The sequence below is a fragment of the Fomitopsis serialis genome (assembly GCF_022376445.1).
Source record: "Fomitopsis serialis strain Sig1Antser10 chromosome Unknown B0H18scaffold_40, whole genome shotgun sequence".
Taxonomy (NCBI): Eukaryota; Fungi; Basidiomycota; class Agaricomycetes; order Polyporales; family Fomitopsidaceae; genus Fomitopsis; species Fomitopsis serialis.
The window spans coordinates 107,266-125,543 of NW_025955000.1; the positions used below are offsets into that span (position 1 = coordinate 107,266).

At 56.4% G+C, this 18,278-nt stretch overlaps 7 protein-coding genes across 7 annotated transcripts; all 7 read right to left on the reverse strand.

Annotated features, from left to right (window-relative positions):
• Window positions 1-517: 517 nt before the first annotated feature.
• Window positions 518-1,141, reverse strand: B0H18DRAFT_424557 (uncharacterized protein). Its single transcript, XM_048038051.1, has 2 exons — window positions 973-1,141; window positions 518-911 (listed from the first exon to the last, which is right to left on the reverse strand). Exons 1-2 carry the CDS (start codon window positions 1,050-1,052, stop codon window positions 566-568), a joined length of 426 nt encoding a protein of 141 aa, XP_047892562.1. The 5' UTR covers window positions 1,053-1,141; the 3' UTR covers window positions 518-565.
• Window positions 1,142-2,051: 910 nt separating this feature from the next.
• B0H18DRAFT_1011525 (uncharacterized protein) lies at window positions 2,052-4,277 on the reverse strand. The gene is made up of 3 exons (XM_048028991.1): window positions 3,451-4,277; window positions 2,502-3,349; window positions 2,052-2,443 (listed from the first exon to the last, which is right to left on the reverse strand). Exons 1-3 carry the CDS (start codon window positions 4,001-4,003, stop codon window positions 2,411-2,413), a joined length of 1,434 nt encoding a protein of 477 aa, XP_047892563.1. The 5' UTR covers window positions 4,004-4,277; the 3' UTR covers window positions 2,052-2,410.
• A 145-nt stretch (window positions 4,278-4,422) lies between these two features.
• On the reverse strand, window positions 4,423-5,068 carry B0H18DRAFT_1011527 (uncharacterized protein; the record flags this gene model as incomplete). The annotated part of the gene is made up of 1 exon (XM_048028992.1): window positions 4,423-5,068. A coding segment is annotated over exon 1 (268 nt), but the record flags the coding sequence as incomplete, so codon positions are not given.
• Window positions 5,069-5,162: 94 nt separating this feature from the next.
• B0H18DRAFT_1011530 (ARM repeat-containing protein) lies at window positions 5,163-10,319 on the reverse strand. The gene is made up of 15 exons (XM_048028993.1): window positions 10,167-10,319; window positions 9,975-10,108; window positions 9,816-9,909; window positions 8,227-8,616; window positions 7,613-8,155; window positions 7,314-7,543; window positions 7,196-7,258; window positions 7,117-7,141; window positions 6,987-7,060; window positions 6,724-6,928; window positions 6,561-6,666; window positions 6,430-6,501; window positions 6,207-6,368; window positions 5,908-6,145; window positions 5,163-5,849 (listed from the first exon to the last, which is right to left on the reverse strand). The coding sequence occupies exons 2-15, from the start codon at window positions 10,061-10,063 to the stop codon at window positions 5,381-5,383; spliced, it is 2,760 nt and encodes a 919-aa protein (XP_047892565.1). The 5' UTR covers window positions 10,064-10,108; window positions 10,167-10,319; the 3' UTR covers window positions 5,163-5,380.
• Window positions 10,320-10,370: 51 nt separating this feature from the next.
• B0H18DRAFT_1211782 (uncharacterized protein) lies at window positions 10,371-12,113 on the reverse strand (the record flags this gene model as incomplete). The annotated part of the gene is made up of 3 exons (XM_048036426.1): window positions 10,371-11,246; window positions 11,321-11,428; window positions 11,487-12,113. 3 exons carry the CDS (start codon window positions 12,111-12,113, stop codon window positions 10,587-10,589), a joined length of 1,395 nt encoding a protein of 464 aa, XP_047892566.1. The 3' UTR covers window positions 10,371-10,586.
• Window positions 12,114-15,384: 3,271 nt separating this feature from the next.
• B0H18DRAFT_424703 (uncharacterized protein) lies at window positions 15,385-16,363 on the reverse strand. Its single transcript, XM_048038052.1, has one exon. It carries the CDS (start codon window positions 16,157-16,159, stop codon window positions 15,500-15,502), a length of 660 nt encoding a protein of 219 aa, XP_047892567.1. The 5' UTR covers window positions 16,160-16,363; the 3' UTR covers window positions 15,385-15,499.
• A 1-nt stretch (window position 16,364) lies between these two features.
• B0H18DRAFT_1211784 (uncharacterized protein) lies at window positions 16,365-18,148 on the reverse strand. The gene is made up of 2 exons (XM_048036427.1): window positions 17,876-18,148; window positions 16,365-17,803 (listed from the first exon to the last, which is right to left on the reverse strand). Exons 1-2 carry the CDS (start codon window positions 18,116-18,118, stop codon window positions 16,574-16,576), a joined length of 1,473 nt encoding a protein of 490 aa, XP_047892568.1. The 5' UTR covers window positions 18,119-18,148; the 3' UTR covers window positions 16,365-16,573.
• Window positions 18,149-18,278: the final 130 nt, after the last annotated feature.

Below are 18,278 nucleotides of genomic sequence, written 5' to 3' on the forward strand. Positions count from 1 at the left end.
GCAAGACCCAATAACGCGTCAAGGTACCACGACTCGGGGAGGCTCGCATGAACGCGTGTAATCCGCGCAGAGTTCGTCTACGGCTCAGGTTAGTAGCAACTCGATGACCGTGCGTTGCGTACATACACTTGCAAGAAAGGCATCCTGATCATCGGCGGTGGGTGACCGGTTTTTGCTGGTAGACTGAAGCGGTACTATTCGAATGCCAGAAGATCAAGATTCCATCGCCACTGACGCAATCAAAGATGAGCCCGCATCGTAAGTCTTGATCTTGTCTTGATCTTGATCAAAGCAATATAGGAGGAGGAGGAGGGTATAGTAGCAGTCACGACTCACGACGCGGGCATCGGGCAACGATCCTCAGGGCGCTTGTGCGTGCGTACCGTGACCTCGATGAGGAGGAGGCTGCCAATTAGAGAAACAGTGACCGTAGCATTCACAGAAGCCTTCTTGGTCGAGGCGTATTCGAGTTGCAGTCGTTTGGCACAAATGTACGTGCCACGGGTCAATTCAAAACGACCAGCACAATGTATACGATTTCGAACTGCTCGATTATCATGTTTTCTCACTCCAGATCCCAGTCGCCAAGGTCCCGCATCGCCCTCTTACCATGGTGCGTCCGTTCCCCAGTCGGGGCCTTCGACCTGCCCCGATTCGAAGGCTTCGTGCCGTCCGGACTCTGTTCTTTCACAGCCGGGAGGTTCGCTCCGTGGCCCCGCGTTGAAGGCTTCGTGCCCCCCAGATATTGCGGTGGGGGACGAGGGCTGTCCTGGCGGCTGTGGCCTTGGAGGTTGTGGCGGCTGTACGGCGGCGGAGCCGTCCGCCTGACGTAGTCTCCGTAGGGCGCGAGGCCGGAGAACGAGCGAGCGTAGACGTCCGTGTCGACGATGTCGGCTCTCGCCCATGAAGTCCTACGAGGGAGATGAGCGGGCGTATCTCACCACGGACGGTGCGAATCAAGGCGAGACTTACGGGTAGTCTGCGAGCGCGCCGGGTGCAGCTGCACAGGTTGTGAGTACGAAGACCAGGAGGGCGTTGGTGTTGAGTAGCATAGTCTTGATTTGGAACGTGAGGAACGTCTGCTGCGGTTTGCTGAGGTTCTGTGAGCTTTGAGAGAACGTGAGGTGGAGATCGCGAAATAATATCAATCAAGCACGGCTACAGGAGAATATCATCAGTTATGAAGCATAAATCACTGGGCTACAAGCGGGAATGGCGTAGTGCGAAGCGATGCTCACCGGCCAGCACCGTTGCTTTCGGGTGAGCTCAGAATGAGGAGAGGAGCTGGGGGATCTTCACAAAGACGGTGTCGGTTTTATACGCCGTTGACTATGCGTCTGTCTGCTTACTTGTTGCTTCCGGACACATCACCAGGGATGTCTGAAGGACAATTTTGGTGACCCTGGAACCCGATGGCCCTTGATAACGCCGCGTAACGTAGCAGGAAAGGCTCTCTCGCATCGCACTTCGTCCAGCGGCATCCAGGCCTTGCAGGACGACTATCAGCGAAGCACTGGCAATCCAAGGGCGCGGATGACTTACTCTAAATCCGGCACCAGAGTCAGCAACCGCGGTCTCGGTATTGTCCCAATCGTGTCGGAGACCACAATACTGGATAGCAGATGTCCAAAAATCACTTCGCCAGCAACAGATTACGCCTACGTGCATCGGTCTTGCGGTGGTCACTCCACCTCACGAACCGACGCGGCTGAATATGCGTTCATAGGGCTGTACCTGCAGGATCACGGTGGAGTTAGCGAACGAAATGAAATTGGTGTACACGGTGCATTGCCGATCTTTGCAATCACAGTACAGTGCCTTCTCTTAGAAGGGTGATTCAACATCATGGCCGTTGATCGGCAAGTAGGCATGATTCGACAAGAACGTTCACCGTTCGACGCTAGAGGTACACTGCTGCAGAAATGTTACCGCTAATCATGAGCGTTGGTGACATGCAACTTACGGTTTGGATCGAAGGCATCATAATACTGCGTCGTTCCTCCATTGACAGGAAAGGAGGATGGGACGTGAACGACGTGTATGGCTCGTCGGCCGCGTGGTCCAAATTGACCATTATCGATTCATCAACTTCTGTACGTACAGCGTCCTGCTTCGATCGTGTGATATCGTCGATGCATCTTTCGTTGTGACGTTGCAGTTGTGCTGGCATGGCTGCTACAGCGCCACTCGTCTTGCGGTATTCTTGCTGTAGACAATAATGATAGCCAACACTGGGCCAACACTGAACAGCTCTTTGCCAAAGAGCCCATCAGTGTTGGACTCACCAACTTGTAAGTCATTATTACGTTAATGGAGACGCGCACAGTTCAAAATTCACTGCTCTCGAGGACCCGGTAGTGGAAGGCGCAATCGGTGTGCACATTTGAGGGTTATTAATACACGTTCAACATCAGAGATTCCCCGTCATCTGGATCATAAAGTGCTACATATAATAGTTAGGTCTAGAGCGACATAACCTTGTAGATTGTGGACGAACTCACATGTCGCCGCGTACCTCCTGTCCAGTAGTCCCAGTGCACTGATTCCACATTCTTGTCGAACCACACCTTGTCCTCTGGAGCCAGCTTGCCACAATCACGTACAGAAAGGTCAGTCACCGACCTCACCACATACCCATCGTCATCCTGCCCTGCAAATCCCGTCGCCGAGTGCGCTTCGAGGCGAGCTTCAAGAACTGCCCGTAAGTCCGCGCTGGAGACGTGTCTACACCCAGAGACATGCAGCCCGCTGAGGTCAGGGCACAACCACACGTCATCGCCGCGATCCGTGTATATTGGCCCTGCAAGTGCACGGAGCACCTCCGGCTGGAGGCCATCGGAGTCACAGATGCTCATCTCGGCGCAAGGAACGAGGAAGTGGAACAGCGCTTCCGGGTCCTCGATCTCGTTGAGGTTGAGGTAGTACGACTGGCCCAGAGGGCTATCGTGAACGAGGGATACACTGCGAGAAGGCATCGAGCAGCGCGTGTACGACAGCACCTCGCCCCAGGGGTAGTAAAGGAGACGGTGAAACTCCGCGATGACGTCTCCGGACATGTCGGTGAAGTGCGCGTCGGCACCCCAGTCGTGAGACTGCAGCAAGGATCGGTCGGTATGAGAGGCATCGAGCTGGAGGCTGGTGAAGCGGACTACTTCTATGTGTTGACAGAGCACAAGACACTGCAGTAGGTCGATAAGGGGTATAGGTCGGTGGTGAGAGGCGTAGCCCGTGAGAAAGAGGTGGGTAAGCATGGGTAGAATCGGCGACCGGAGGAGAGCGTCCAGGTACGCTTCGAGGAAGTGGACACCACCCATGGAAAGTTCTTCGAGCACAGGCGTGATGAATGCACCTCGGCAAGTCGCGACGACGGAGGATGGGCGACCGCATCGTCGACAACAAAGTCGAGGTTCAATTGGACTAGCTTCTCCGCGTGTCCGACGAGGTCATCACGGGGAAGCGGAAGGGAGCTGGAGTGAAGGAGCTTCATGCACAAGACCTTCAACCGCTGGACGTGTGGCAAGAGCAGCTCGACAATGGCCTTGACATGAGCTTTCTCCGTTCGGTCTTCCAGCGACGGACTGAACCTCCGTATGACGTAGATATGGAGAGGTTGTTCGCGCGACCAAGCGAGGTATTGACGAATCTTTGTGAGCGGTGTCGGATTCGCTCCAGTCCAGACAACGATTTGTGCCCAGAAGATCGAACTGCTCGACATAGCTTCACGCCACTGAGGACAGACGGAAGCGAGGTGCTCTGCCGAGCACCTCGAAGAGTCGGTAACGAAATCATCAAATGGAGATCGGGGAACGAACTGCGCGGTTGCCCGGCTCAATTTCCCCCTCCGTCTGAATTCTTGCAGTGCATCCCTGAATACATCGCGAAGGATGATCAAAAGAACGTCGGGTGGGAGGTCATTGACGGTGGTGCGAGGGTTGCGGGCTGCACAGCTGTGGCCGTCTAGCAGCGCGTAGGCGACATTGTTTTGTGCGCTCTCTCTGTCCATGACTCAGGCTTCACTGAGCTGGTATAGTGTAAGTGACAGTAATCCCGCATAGGTCGTAAGTTCTCTGACTTGCTCACCACTACTAGTGTGACTGGGTCCGCGACACCGTTAGTCAGGCAAGCCGCAGTCCCGTGTATGTCGGTAGTAGCCCAAGGTAGAGATTATGTAGCTGGTACAGCAAGTGTGGGTCGGAGTCTTATGTTCTATGCCGCGCAACAGGAATGAGGTTTGCGTACACTCGAGCCTACTCGAGCTCCCTCGAGCTGGCGGCGACTCGGACACTGGCGCGGGAAGATCATGATAGCATCCAAGATAGCCACAGACGCGTCGCACACGTGACTACGGCAGTCCTCCCCGGGGCGGCCGCATCCCGCGTAAATAGTGCTCGTTTCGTCTTCTCTCCAACATGCACAACGGCTCATTGTGCGCAGCGACGTACCGACCAGTACTTGTACCAGTCAATGAGTTCTCAGCGGCGGAATGGAAAACAATGAAGGGACCGAAAAGTCAGTGCGGTGTTCCTCATCCGGAAGTCCCCAGGCTGTTGAATGCACAGGCCGATCATGTGTAGTGTATGTCCTTGACACCGTCTCAGACGAACTTAACATTCAGCAAGGTGACTGGTCTGGTGGAAACCGGCCACCTAACAACTCCCAGCTGAGTTGTAAAAAGAATGTTAGACGAATCCCAACGCGACATATGCCCCTCAGTAATATGAGTTGGAAGACGCACCGTGACAAGAGCGCACAAGAGACTCAAGCCGCATGACATTTGACGGGTGCCGTGTGCTACGAAGCATTGCAATTCTTGAGATCGTATTAAGCATGCCGTTACGAGTGCAACAAAAGCCACACATGGGCGCATGGGCCATCGCATCGTTACGATGATCCTGCTCGTTACGTGGATGTAAGCCAGAAAGAAGCATCGCGTACCCTGTCCTGGACATATGCTAGTCGGTTGGTTACCGCGACGTCCTAGTCATGCAACGACACGGTCACTGCGTATGCAATACTTAGTAGCATGTGGGTAGTAGAGAAAGTGGGACGTACTATGTATTGACTCGGGCTGAGGTAGTCAGTGGAGAATCAATCCATTCCATTGCCCAATTGCTGCACCTGCGCAATCCTTCGCACCAGAGCCTTCAGTACACACAGCATGTGGGATTGAAGGGAGTAAGGCCGTATCCCAGTATTGGTAGGGTCCAGAACACCGCGTGCCTCATGGTCGTCACGGTGGAAGTTTGCACACACACCATCACCATTCCAATTGACCTCCATCTGTATTCGAGTACATACATTATGACTTCTACGGCATGATACGAATTTAGCAACAGAGATTCGACAGCAAGATAGCAATACACTTATATACGCAGCACCTTCAGCTTTCCGCCCACTCTTCGTCTTCAACATCGGCCTGCGTGAGATGAAGGCCGAGGTCCCTCACGCTCGATATCGCCACAAGCAGCGGATGATTTGGGTCGAAAGTCACCAGGAGCTTGTGCATGTCCTCTAGCGCAAACTCCTCCATCTCCTCGATCAGCGTCAGGTCCTCTCGCTCCTCCTCGATCTGATTCGCAGGGCGAGCAGCGCGGGCCTTCCGTTTGTCGGCAAGGCTCTGGAGCTGCCGTTTTGTCGCTTCCACCACGCCATCGTGCAGTTCCGGCGGGAGGGAGGACGGTCCGCCGAGGAGACGCATCGAATCGGAGAACGCGCGGTATAAAGAGGCGAGGAATGATGCGTCAGGCTCGTTGGCGATGCAGTGAATCAGTTGATTCAACGTCCCTGAGACGATCTGGCTCGTCAGCGTTCCACTGTTCTTCCCACACGAGATGAGTACCGGGACGAGCCTACGGCAAGTCATATCAGCTAGTCTGTATCACGGTCGGTAGACAATGAACCACCTACAGCGCACACGCCTCCCTGACACCTTCATGGAAGAAGAATCTCAGGTTTGGCAAAACGAGTTCCAGCGTTTGCGCGAGGTAGCTCACGAACCGCGGACCCAGAGTAGAAGAGTATATAAGCAACGTCTCGAAGGCTTGACATTTCTCCTCGAGCGCGCTGGTGCGGATGCCAATCTGTTGCCCGTCCATGTTGAGCATCTCCCATCCCTCCTTGTCTTCCGGCTCATCGCTTGCGTCCTCTGCCAAACTATCAGCCACCCGGACACATACGAGTGTGACGAAGGCAGTTCCCAGACGTACCGTATACGGAGACCTCGGTCTTTGTACCTGCGGCAGCAAGGAGAGGCGGCATAACGACGGGAAGATACGGTTCGAACTCTTCGCCCAAAGCCTGGCAGACTTTTGCCCACGTCGCGATGAGGTAGTGCGTGAGCATTGTGTCCTGCAGGTCCGGAGGACTGTCTAAGGAACAACAGACGATCTGTCAATACATATGACAGGGAACAGAAAAGAGATGACCAACTCTGGATCCGCATGAGCAACTCGACAAACGTGTTCGCGTCGGGTCTGAAAATGTCTCGTCCCACCGCAATGGCTAAAACGGGAGAGGTTACTCTCACTGTTGATTTCGAGAAGAGAGTAGAGCAGACGTACCGATGAGGCCCGCACATTCCATGGCCTTCGCTCGCAACTTTCTGTAGTCCGGGCCGCTGGCATTCTGGAGGATATTCAGGAGCAGCGGCATGATTGCCGAATAATGCTTTGGGCGGATGTCAAGCCAGTGTATCATCAACTGATGGATACAGGGATAGCTCACCTTCGCAAACGTCGCCTCACTCGCGTCTGCGACCATTGCAAGGGTCGTAATGACCTGCTCCTGTACATATCGCTTGGGCCCCCCAGACGCTGGGTTCAGGAGTTTGAGGAGCCGTTCGACAATTGGATCGAGGTATGGAATGAGCGTGTCGCGTTCGACGCCTTCGCAGAAGTTGATCAGGGCGGCCGCGGCATGCGCATGCACACTAGCATCGAACGAAAGTGTTTAGTTGCCGGTTGAGTACAATAGAGAGAATGACGAACCGAGCCTCGGGGGCCTCGAGTGTAGGTATCAGAGCGTTGAATATCTGTTGATGGTACTGGTCCTGGATAACTTCCTGTATGCACGATGTTGGTTGAGTGGTGCAAACTATTATCGCGCGTAGCCCCGTACCTCGAGATCAGTGCACAATTGACCGCTAGTACAAAGCTCAGTCGTGACGACGGGCAAGAAAACAGAAAGCGTCGCTCACATGCATTGACAAGCCGCATACCTTACCCTTGGGTGAGGATCCGCGAACATTGGAGTGACGAGACTATCAGGAACGCGCTCTCAGTCATCCGAGCTTCAGCGACCGAACGACAACTCACTCGACGACCTTTCCAAGCTCCTCCTGCATGACTTTGCTCGTGCCCTCCGCAATTGCCGCGATGGCCATCAAGCCCGCGTGCCTCAGCTTCCAATCATGGCTTGCCAGCATCGCAGGTATGTACTGGAACGCAGGCTGGAGCACCGCCTTTCCCCCGAGCGCACACGCGAGGCGGTCGACGGACTGCTCGTACACGTGCGGGTACGTGTCCTCCGTCGGGTCATCGCCAGGCTGCCGTCACCATCACATCAGCGACCGAAGCGAGCCGTCACACGCCCCAACCAACACAGAGCGACTCACGTCTGCGTCGAGCCACACGTCCATCTCGTCCTCCGGGATCTCGCCCATGCCCTCCAGGCACCCCCGCACGCCGACTGCCGTCCAGCCATCCACGCGCTTCACCATGACCGGCCGCGCCTCGCTCAGGCTGATCATGAACTCCAGCGCCGCCTTCCGCACCTCCTCCGCCTCCTCGTCCACGTCTCTTTCCTCGGGTGCCTTCCCCTTCCCGCTCGGGCCGCCGTTCTCGGTCGGTGGCGGGAAGACGAAGCTGCTGCCCGTGCCGGGGTTTGGGCGTGCCACAGTGGGTGTGGGGCCGGCGTCGACGGCGGGGACGATGAGCGGGGGGAGGAAGGAGAGGAGGTCGCGGAGGTGGGGCTCGAAGAGGGCGGGGACGCTCGAGGCGAGGGGCGTGAGAGTCGCGAGGAAGGCGGGGAGGTGCTTGTGCGGGAGCGCGGGGAGGGTGTTGAGCATCGGGTAGAGGAGCGCGAGGGCGTGCGCCTGCTGTGCCTTGTCGCACGCGGCGAGGAAGACGACGGACGCGCGCAGGGCGGCGAGGCGGACCTGCGTAAGCGGGCGCGGCCGCTGCGTGAGCGATGCTGTCGGACGAGTCGATAGCAGTCTGCGGGACGCACCTCGACGCTCTCGGGGTCCTGCAGGCCCTTCTGGAGCATGCTTACCACTACTTCCGTTTGCAGGTCGATGACCAGGTTAACGCTACCTGAGAAGACTCTGAAAGCCGCCTCGCGCGTGATGGTGTCGCCGCCCTCGGCCATGCGGAAGGCCTGAGCCTGGAGGGCATGCCACGGGCGGCCGCGGGCCATGGCCTGGTTGGCGAGGTCGGCGACGGTGTCGACGGCCTTGCGGCGGACGACAGGGTCGGGCTCGTGGAGGAGGGAGTAGAGGAGGATGCGCTCGAGGGTGGCGACGGACTGGGAGGAGAGGTGGTCGTAGAGGGAGAGGCGCGTCTGTGATGTCGAGCGGAAGAGGAGGCGGCGGAGGAGGACGAGAGAGAAGGAGCGCATCTGTGAGGCGGGGCGCAGTTGGTCAGTGGAGTTTCTTCGTCGAGTTGTGAGTCGTTCAGGCTGGACGTGCGCATGATCCGACGCAGGATATGCTCCTGCAGCCTGTGTGCACCAAATATCACATTCGTTATGCAAGACATAGTGACGCGGATGGGACTGTATGGCATCCCAACTACTTCTCTACTGATCTCACCACGCCATAGCGAAGACATGGATGTCTCGCCGATCGCCAACGGTAGTCATCGGAAGCACGACTGCAACGGCAGTGGCAAGACGCGCATGGCGTAGGACGCCAGTCATGAGAATGCAGCACCAGAAGTCGCGGGCAATGACAGGATCCCGGTTATTGGTGAGAAAGCCTTGATCTCATCCGAATGACTTTGGCTTGTTTGGAGGGGACAGGCCTGATTCAATCGCGATAAAAGTTCACTTTTGCCGGAAGAGTTGTCCGAACAAATATCGGTGAAAGCCCGGTCCGTGCCCGGCGGGCATGAAGTCAGTGGTTCCGAGCATGTACTCAACGTACCCATATTGCCGGCCACTAGATATGTCAACCCTGCCGGTTGATAGAGACAACAACGAAAGTGCAAAAGTGGTGCCGCGAATGGACATAATGCCTGTTACAGAGTCCAAACAACGAATCACTGTATGCACAGAGGCCAGATTTCATCCGGCTCAATAATCAACGTCATCCGAACACGGAGGCCCAAGTTTGGGCGATGAGGATCAGGCATCCCCGCCTTTGACCAAGGCTAATGTAGCAGTGAAGCACATAGTGTGGAATGATATTGCCGAGCACCGAGCCGGTCATGACAGCTAGGTCCATATCGTTGGGCCCTGCGCATTCAAACACATAGGCGGAGTCCAGCGGGTCCGATATAGGATCACGCCGGACACAGCGGACGTCGACGGCCAGCTTGAGCCAGGCAGCCGCGACCTTGGCTATGGCGGCCGAGTTTGAGCGACAAAGTATCCGGACCACTGCATGCCAACGTCCGACGACCTCTGCTTCTATACACGCTTTTCGTGCGGGGCCCAACGATGTGGACCTAGCTTGAACGAAGCGGTACGCAATGCAGTACCGGAAGTCGCGGGCAGCGAGACGCGTCTTGGATACGTCTGGGCTAGATCGTGCCCTGGTGTGCATTCGACAGCACCCAGCACGTGGCGAATCAACGACCAGAACTGTATGGACTCACCACTTCCGTGTCCGCCTGTGTTGAGAACTGCGCGAGAGCGAGGATGTAAAGTTCCGGAGTCTGCGAGAGTCGGTCATCGACGATCTTTTCTGCGCTGCATGCCAAACGAACAGCCGCGATTAGCATGGAGTGTTACGCTGCGAACGCACGCGTACGCACCTTGAGCGGATCTGGTTGTCCCCGAGGACGAGGTTGGAGAGGATCTGGGTCAGCTCGGCGGTGACCTCGGGCGGGACGATCGCCTCCATCCTTGCTGCTCACTGCGCGCGCGTGTCGGTCGCTTGTTGCTATTCCTGTGTGCATGTCCTCAGTATAGCATGGTCCAGCCAGCACGATCGAACGGGAACTCACCAGTCGCGCACGCGATGTTTCAGAGGTCGCCGGGATGTAGGCGCGGTGAGTTTGGCGAGCGTTTGGCGGGGTGCGTGCGCCTATGATCTGCACGGCCAAGCGAGAAAAGGCTAGGTCGGGGCGTCGCGGGAGGAGGAGCGGGAGGAGGAGAGGTTGCTGTGCCCGACACCGCTTCACCGGCGCCTCTACAAAATCGTAATCTAGGCGCTTCGAGTTGTTATGTACCATTGCTTACCAAGACTACTACGTTTCATTGATTCTTACTATTGTACATCACCGTTGACCATTATTACAGAACTTCGCGGCGGAGGGCAAGAATAAACGAAGGTTCGCGTTCACCCTTTCGATTCAGTTTGGCTGAAGGGTCGGCTACCTTCAAATACGAGATCGCGACCATGGCATACAGATGCTAGGTCGAGGCTAGCTCGAAGACCTCCGTGACGGAGGAGAGGTCGCTTTTTCGGGAGAAAGCCTACGCCCACCGTCCTCCTGCCCAGTCGTCCCACCGAACTTCCCCCACATACTCGTCAAACCACTTTTATCCTCCTGCGCAAGCTCGCAACAACCATGCACGCGGAGACACTCCACTGACGAGACCGTATGCCCCGGGTACGACGCCATCGGAAATCCCGCCGCCTCATGTACCTTATGCCGTGCCTCCAGCGCCGCCCTCAAGTCGCCGCTGCTGAAGCTCGTGCATCCAACGATAGTTAAGGATTCGAGGTGTGGGCATTGCCACTCGTCTCCCCACGTAGGCTTCGCGAGCGCCTGGAAGACTTCCGCGCAGAGTCCGCCGCAGTCCACGATCGTCGCGTCATGGAAGTACTCCGTGAGGTAGTGCGTCAACGTCCGCCGGCACGCAATCCCGCTGACGCGGACGGTGCCCGACGAGCCGAGGTGATGGGCGCAGGGCATATCGGGGAGCGCGCAGCGCGTGTACGCGATGGCCGGCACCCAGGCATCGTCGTTTTCGAGGAGGCGGTGGTACTGCATGATGGCGACGCCGGACATGTCGACGAAGCTCACGCTGACCTCCACGCCCGGTTGGGCGGGAACGGGATCGGAAAGTCCATTAAGGCGCTGGAATGTACTGGGTCGAGCTCGAGGTTCTCGAGGTGGAGCGTGCGGAGATCCGGGCAGATCATGAGGCGTACCAGGAGGTCAAATACGCGGAATCGCTCGCGGCCTCGGGTGAAGTTGGTCAGGGCGACGCGGGCGAGTTTGGGTGGCATCCAGCGGTCGGGGAAGGGTTTCACGTAACACTGCAGGAAGTGATGCCATTGTCAGTTCCTCTAGCACGGGCGCTGAGAACGCTTCGACTGTGGGCATGGCCGTCGCGGGATGCCCGATGATGAAGTCGAGGTTGAGGCGGACCAGGATGTCCGCGGGTCCCACGAGGTCGATACGCGGGCGAGGAAGTGAGCTTGAGTGGAGGAGCTTCATGCACAGGACCTTCCACCGCTTCACGTGCGGCAGCAGCATCTCGACGATGGCCGCTACCTGGGCCTTCTCCGTGCGGTCTTCTATCAAAGGGTCGTACCTGCGCAAGACGTAGACCTCGAGGAGTTGGTGACGTGACCAGGACAGATACTGACGGACTGTCGAAAGCGGCGTAGAGTCTGTTCCCAGCCAGATGACAAGCGGAGTCCAGAAGCAGGAGGCGTTTGACATGGCCTCGCGCCAGAGCGGGCAGACGCTAGCGAGGGACTCTGCGAAGGGATGCTCTTGAACGCGGTCTTCATAGCCAGGCCAGGATGCTAGTTTTAGGGAATCCGAGAGAGCTGCTTCTCGTTGATTGTAGGGCTGGACGACCGCGTAGAAAGCCTCGCCGAGGATGATGACTAGGACGTCGGTAGGCAAGTCGTTGATGGTCCGAGGTCTGTGGGCGATACGACCGCTCTCAGGAAGTGTGTAGTCCCCAGTGCTAGACAAGTTCTCGTTGTCCATCTTGCTGTCTCAACTTGGCCTATGTAGATCGTACCGTAGCCAATGAGGATGAGAACAGGCGCATCATCATACTCGTGCTCACTCACCGCGCGCAATGAGAAAGTCCGTACGAGTTCTTCTATCTGGTACTTTGTGTAACGGTGGACTTCGGCGGGTATATGCGCCCTATATCATAACAGTCAGTCTCAGTCTGCATGTCTTATATCCTACACTGTGTTCCCCAAGCTATGAGCTCCCTAACCTCTGCCGTGAGCTTGTTGCACGCGAGCGACGCTTCTGTCGGTCGCCCTCCGTCAACCAGCCGATTCAAGAGCCTCAGTCACCAGACGCAGCAAAATACGGCAGAGGGCCACAGAACTCGTTCAAAACTGTTGGAGAAGTGAGCAAGGCGAGAGGTGAAATGTTGAAACAATTGACGCGTTCGCCGTTCGGCGTGGTACTTGGAGGATTCCGGTAGTCACGTGCACGACGCGTCTGTGGCTGTCTTTCCGCGCTCGTCTTTCCCCGACGCTCGCTGCTCGTCCTCCCCACAATAATACTTAGAAGCTCGGCAGCACCATGCACCTGGGCGCGAAGCTCAGCCAGATGGTCATCGCCGCCGTGCAGAACATCCACAAGCATGCCGCTGGGCGCCGCTCGGACCAAATATACGTCCACCCATCTGCCAGTGTGTCGCTGTGCTCCGCTTCCTGAGGTCTCTCCAATGAAGACTGGTGTGAACATGGGTCAATGCGCGCCTGCATTGTTAGCGGGCCTTGTCGTCGGTAAGCCTCCCTTTACAACCCTATGTGCACCATTCAAGTCACGCGCCTCCTCAGAATTGCGAGCAGCACGACTCTGCTCCCATATACGTTGCTCCGGTGGTGCAGCACGCTTGCATACAGCACCGGGCTGACCTCGTTGTCCGCGATGTGCTTCGTCGCGCGGTACAGTCACTCATGCTCGCGAGCGTACCTCATACTGCTTTTGGGTTCAGCATGTGCTCGTGTATGTGCCCATGGGCGCCGACGGCGGGTAGGGCCTGCGTGACGGTCGAGACACGTCATGGACGGATCTCCCAGAGTGCGAAAGCGCCTCCCGGAGCGGCGTGAGCGAACGGTTTCCAGTCCCGAGCGAACGGTCGCCAGTCCCGAGCGCGCCGCCCTTAAGCAGCAGCGAGACGGTCACGGATCCGAGTAGCTCGCCTTACGGGCACCGCTGCGAGGGTGGCTTGCGCGAGACATTACACGTCGCGGACGTGACGAAGTCGCCCAAGAGGTCAAGGCGACGCGCCGTCAGTCAAATGATGGGGTTTGCTATCAGATTGAGACTGACTACGACGCATCGCTGAGCGAATAGCACGCGCTGGGCGAGGAGCGAGGCCAATCTCATGCACCCCTCGATGCTCTGCGTTTTCGACGCCGTCACCCTGACGTTCGCGAACAGCCCCAAGGTTATCCATGTACAATGAGTATCGTGTGACTGATATGCCTTGTTGTCGTCCTACATAATAAATGCCTTCTCAGTACGTTGTACAACACAGCTATTGATCTTACGGTTTGTTCCATATCTGCGCACGATATTGATGGTTGGCTTTCCCGCGTCACAGCAATGTCTCCTGTGCAATCGTCAATCAAAGTTTACATTATTCTGAATCACCGAAGCTTCGTAAGTATCACCATGCAATATGCAGCGCAGAGCAAGTGGCACCGTCACCATTAGCGACACTTCGAGTGGTGCGATGCAATCTCAAACCTAGTACGCACTGCTTCATACGGCTAAATATCATTGACTGCGTCGGTGGCCATGAATTCTTTGTCTTTCGGCACTTGGGCAGTACCGCGTCAGTCTACTAGCAATATCAACCACCGCCGCCGATCGGGATGTTCCAATTTGCCAGCGCACGCAACACACGGTTATCAAGGTGTTGATCTAAGCCGTTTAGTGCCAGTCGTGTGCAAACTCTGCGTGAATGACACGCGTCCATGCGAGCCTTTAATTGTGGTATCTTGAGGTTATTTGGTCTTTCGCAGCTACCAAGGCACCACACTGAGAGACGTCGTGACCGCTACGGTATTCTGATTCAAATCAGGATCTACAATAGCGTATCATGATTCATGTCGCATATTTCGAACCACACGCACCATGATTGCACGTAATTCGGGACTCGGATAGTCTCAGGAATCAGTTCCTCTGAGTCGACTCGTTCCTCTAGCCCCCAGCACTGCCGCAAACATTTATAAGGACGGAACACGCACATTGCCTACCCAGCTCCAACACAATCCTTATCTTATTCGGAGCCCGTCGACAGCGAGTGCGCTGGCCGGTGAGTACCTCTGCATGCCTTCTGTCAATGACTGTACTGACGAAGTACCTCTCACCTGCCCGCTGTCAACGCAGCCTCGCTTGATTATTGAACGACCCATACCGTGACGTACAACCACGACGTATCTGCGCCCTACCTTCAGACCCACCGTCCAGCCACTGCACCTCAGCGAGCCCCCCGTGAAGATGCGCTTCTCAACCATCTTCCCTCTCGTCTCCGCGGCGATGCTCGCCTCGTCTGCCGTAGCACGCCCCATTTCCTCAATCGCGTACGTATTGCTCCGCATCCGCAGAGCCAGCTTGAACGGTTCGACTGATGCATACCTCTTCCCTCTGTAGCTTCCGCGACGACGCTGACCTTGCGGAGCGGGCTCTCGGTGATCTGGATATATTACGCCTCTTCGGGCGAGATGCCGTTGTAAAACAGTTAGCTGCACGCACAAGCAAAGGTCCAGAAAAACCTCACCTGGGGCTGACAGAATATCAACTACTAGGGCCCAAGCCCGATCGGCAGTTATTTCGCTCTGGCAAGCAAGGAGATGAGCAATGGAAGACGTGTTGCAAGGCGGCGAAACAGACTGGTAAAGAATTGAAAGCCGCTGAGAAGGCAAAGACGAAAGGGGACAAGCAGTGGGAAAAGGAAAGGGGAAAGCTTTCCAAGGCAGCGGCGCAGCATGCAAAGGGGAAAGGGAAGAATTCAATCATAGGCGTAGCACGGTGAACCGTAAGTAGCAGATGAAGGCAGGCCGTCTCCAGAGCGTCAGCCGGGAAGCGGCCAGCCCAGGTAATCAACCTCGGGAGGGTGCCAGGTATCAAGGCTGGTGTCGCTGGACATGTCGGCGAAGTGCACATCGGAGCTCCATTGGATCGAGCGCGGGTTTATGATAGGCGGGCCTTCGTAGGAGATATCGAGCTGGAGGTTTTCGAGCTGCAGTGCGCCGTTGTAGAGTGCCTTGCAGGTCACCAGGGATCTCAGAAGGTCGGCGAGAGGGAAGGGTGGTTGGTGTGAGGCATAGTCAATCAGTGTGAGGAAGCCGAGCTTGGGTGGCATTGATAGTTGAGCGAGGGGCTTCACGTACGATTCACGGAAGTGGATGCCACACATGGAGAGGCACTCGAGGTGTGTCGAACACTTCGGGTTGAGGGACGTCTGTTGCGGAAAATGCGACCGCGTCGTCAACCGTGTGGTCGAGTCTGAGTCGCACCAACTTCTCTGCATGACCGACGAGGTCAATACGCGGGAGCGGAAGTGACCTTGAGTGGAGAAGCTTCATGCATAATACCCTCCACCGCCTTACATGCGGCAAGAGCAGTTCAACGACAGCCTTGACCCGAGCTCTCTCCGTTTGGTCTTCCATCGAGCCTGAGGGGTCATACCTGCGCATGACATAGACTTCGAGGGGTTGATTCCGCGACCAACAAAGGTACTGGCGAATCCTCGAAAGCGGAGTCGGATCCATACCGGTCCAGATGACGAGTTGCGCCCAGAAAACTGACGCACACGACATGGCCTGTCGCCACGCAGGACATACGCAAGCGAGATACTCTGCAGAGGGATGCTCGGGGTTTCGATCATCATGCGGAGCCCCGGAAGCAATCTGAACGCTGTCCCAACCTACCGCTCGCTGTCGCTGCGCTCCGTTGAATACATCACGAAGAATGAGGAGGAGGACGTCTTGAGAAAGGTTGTTGATTGTGGCACGAGGCCTTTGAGAGATGCCACTCTCGGTAGCCATTGGCATCCTCGTGTGGCGTACCGTTGCCCCACTGTCTAAGGAAATGATACGTATCAGTAGGCAGTAGCAATGGGAAGTCCACAAAGAGAAGTGGTCCACGTACGGCCGTCTCGACAGCTCTTGTTGACGAAAGAAGCAGACACCTAAGTGGCGATGGCAGTACGGAGACAACTGTACAAAAAGGCTGAGCGTTGCGGTGAAGCAGTGGACAGACGCGTCATGCACGTGGATCCGACTCTTGAGCGCTTCATTGGACATCCAAGCCTCAGCACAAACCGAGTAACTTAAGTAGCAAAGGTCCGACGGACGAGCCAAGTATGATTATTTCCTTACTTACAGTAATGACCAGTAACATGCGCAATCGCCTGCCTGCTCAGGATACGACACCGTACCGCGCACTGCATCGCAGCGATGGACGTATCAATTCATGACTCCAGTCATTTTGGCGTGCGGGAACAACGCAGCGATATGGGAAGTGAAGTCTTTCGCCTCCGCCTTGACCGTCCAGCCATCGACGTGCAACTCCTGGAGACCATGCGGATGGAGAGGCGCCGAATCGCTGGTAGGCACATCACCGTCATGATAGACAGGTGGCAACGTCAGCGACTCCAGGTCGGCGCAGTGTTGCGCAGCGAAGCTGAGGGCATGCAACGAAGGTCGAACGGAAGACGGGCGGTGCCGCAGCTTGAGCTCCCTGAGCTTCGGCCAGCTCTGGGTGATCTGACGGATGTCGTCGTCTGACGTGTCCAGGGCCCACGCGCCGAGTTCGATCTCGACCTTGCGGAGGTTGCCAAGAGCGAGCAAGGGCTGGATGACGGCTATGACTGAGCGTGTCGGACGCGCAGAGGGTCGATTGGAAGTGGAGCCCGTTTTCCTCGAGCTCACTACCAACGTGTGCAGGTGCGGCAGCGTCTCGGCCACCTTGGGCCACAGCGTAGCGGCGGTACGCGCGTCCTCCAGGTGCAAGTGAAGCGTTCCGAGTCTAGGGAGAGCGACTGCGGCGAGGAATGAAGCGCAGGCAGCCGCTTCCGATTCATTGACCACCAACGTCTTTAGAGCCTTGAGCACGGGGCGCTCGCGCGTCTCCGGAAGGCCATATAGTATCCGTACGGTGAGAGTCGTGAGGAAACGAACGCGGACGAGTTTGTTGATTAATTTCGTGTTCAGTTGCCAGAACCTTGATATGTCCAATGAACGGTCGACCGGGGATGACGACGGCGACGACGGAATCTTGGGGAACACGTTCTCGAAACATGGCATTCCCCGCAAAGCAAGGTGCCCCAAACGCGGGGACGCGATATAGATACCGTTCAGCAGCATCTGCAGCGCATGGCGGGTCCGATCATCGGACTCATACCGGCGCTCGTAGGGGTTGTCCCGCATGAAGATGGAAAGCCAGCGCACGGATGGGTGGAGTAGAAAAAGCAGGGACGTGATGAGTGCTGAGTCCTGCGACCATTCGAGCACTTCGAGGTTTGGAAGTATGGGCTGGCCCGCACTTTGGATAGAGAGATGGTGGTAGACTGTAGGGTCTACAGGAGCGCGTACCTCGGGGTCAAATTCCCAGGTCTGTGCTCGGCAGCAACGAACAAAGCGGGCGTAGTACTTAAACCGTTCCCATTCGTCCGCCTGTATGTTGCGATGTAGGACCTAAACAAGCAGTTCAGAATTCGACGCGAAACAACCCTACGATCACGGTCAAAAAATATTCGCAGTACTCACGTAGACAGGCACCGTCTTTACACTGGATGACAGTAGCTTGACGAGTACCGCGAAAGTTGGTATCTCCCTCCACAGAACCCGCGAAGCAGGTTCACGGAAGTGCTTGCAGACACTGGCGGATCGAGCAAGAGAAACAGCGCAAATCCCTTCACGCTCTTGGTCCAAATTCTTCACGTCAGGCTTTAGCTGTTCGAAGACGTGCAGCAGAATTTCCGGCACGGACAATGCGCGACTGACGGACATATCAGACACGTAGAAGATGGTAGAACGCAGAACGAGTCGACAGTTCAACGTTCAACTTCCCCTAATTAATATTCATGTCGCACGGTAGCTAGTGGCGATTGGCGCTCGTCGGCAAAGCTCATGGATTGGCCATGACGAGACATAAAATCGTTTCAATTGC

Coding starts and splice junctions, on each gene's coding strand:
- B0H18DRAFT_424557 (XM_048038051.1), bottom strand. CDS start 1,052: ATGCTACTCAACACCAACGCCCTCCTGGTCTTCGTACTCACAACCTGT. Junction 912..972: donor GGCGCGCTCGCAGACTACCC/GTAAGTCTCGCC, acceptor TCTCCCTCGTAG/GACTTCATGGGCGAGAGCCG.
- B0H18DRAFT_1011525 (XM_048028991.1), bottom strand. CDS start 4,003: ATGGACAGAGAGAGCGCACAAAACAATGTCGCCTACGCGCTGCTAGAC. Junction 3,350..3,450: donor CAGCTCCCTTCCGCTTCCCC/GTGATGACCTCG, acceptor CGACTTGCCGAG/GTGCATTCATCACGCCTGTG. Junction 2,444..2,501: donor CAGGAGGTACGCGGCGACAT/GTGAGTTCGTCC, acceptor TATTATATGTAG/CACTTTATGATCCAGATGAC.
- B0H18DRAFT_1011530 (XM_048028993.1), bottom strand. CDS start 10,063: ATGGAGGCGATCGTCCCGCCCGAGGTCACCGCCGAGCTGACCCAGATC. Junction 9,910..9,974: donor GACAACCAGATCCGCTCAAG/GTGCGTACGCGT, acceptor TTTGGCATGCAG/CGCAGAAAAGATCGTCGATG. Junction 7,259..7,313: donor GAGCTTGGAAAGGTCGTCGA/GTGAGTTGTCGT, acceptor CGTTCCTGATAG/TCTCGTCACTCCAATGTTCG.
- B0H18DRAFT_424703 (XM_048038052.1), bottom strand. CDS start 16,159: ATGCCAATGGCTACCGAGAGTGGCATCTCTCAAAGGCCTCGTGCCACA.
- B0H18DRAFT_1211784 (XM_048036427.1), bottom strand. CDS start 18,118: ATGTCCGTCAGTCGCGCATTGTCCGTGCCGGAAATTCTGCTGCACGTC. Junction 17,804..17,875: donor TAAAGACGGTGCCTGTCTAC/GTGAGTACTGCG, acceptor CTGCTTGTTTAG/GTCCTACATCGCAACATACA.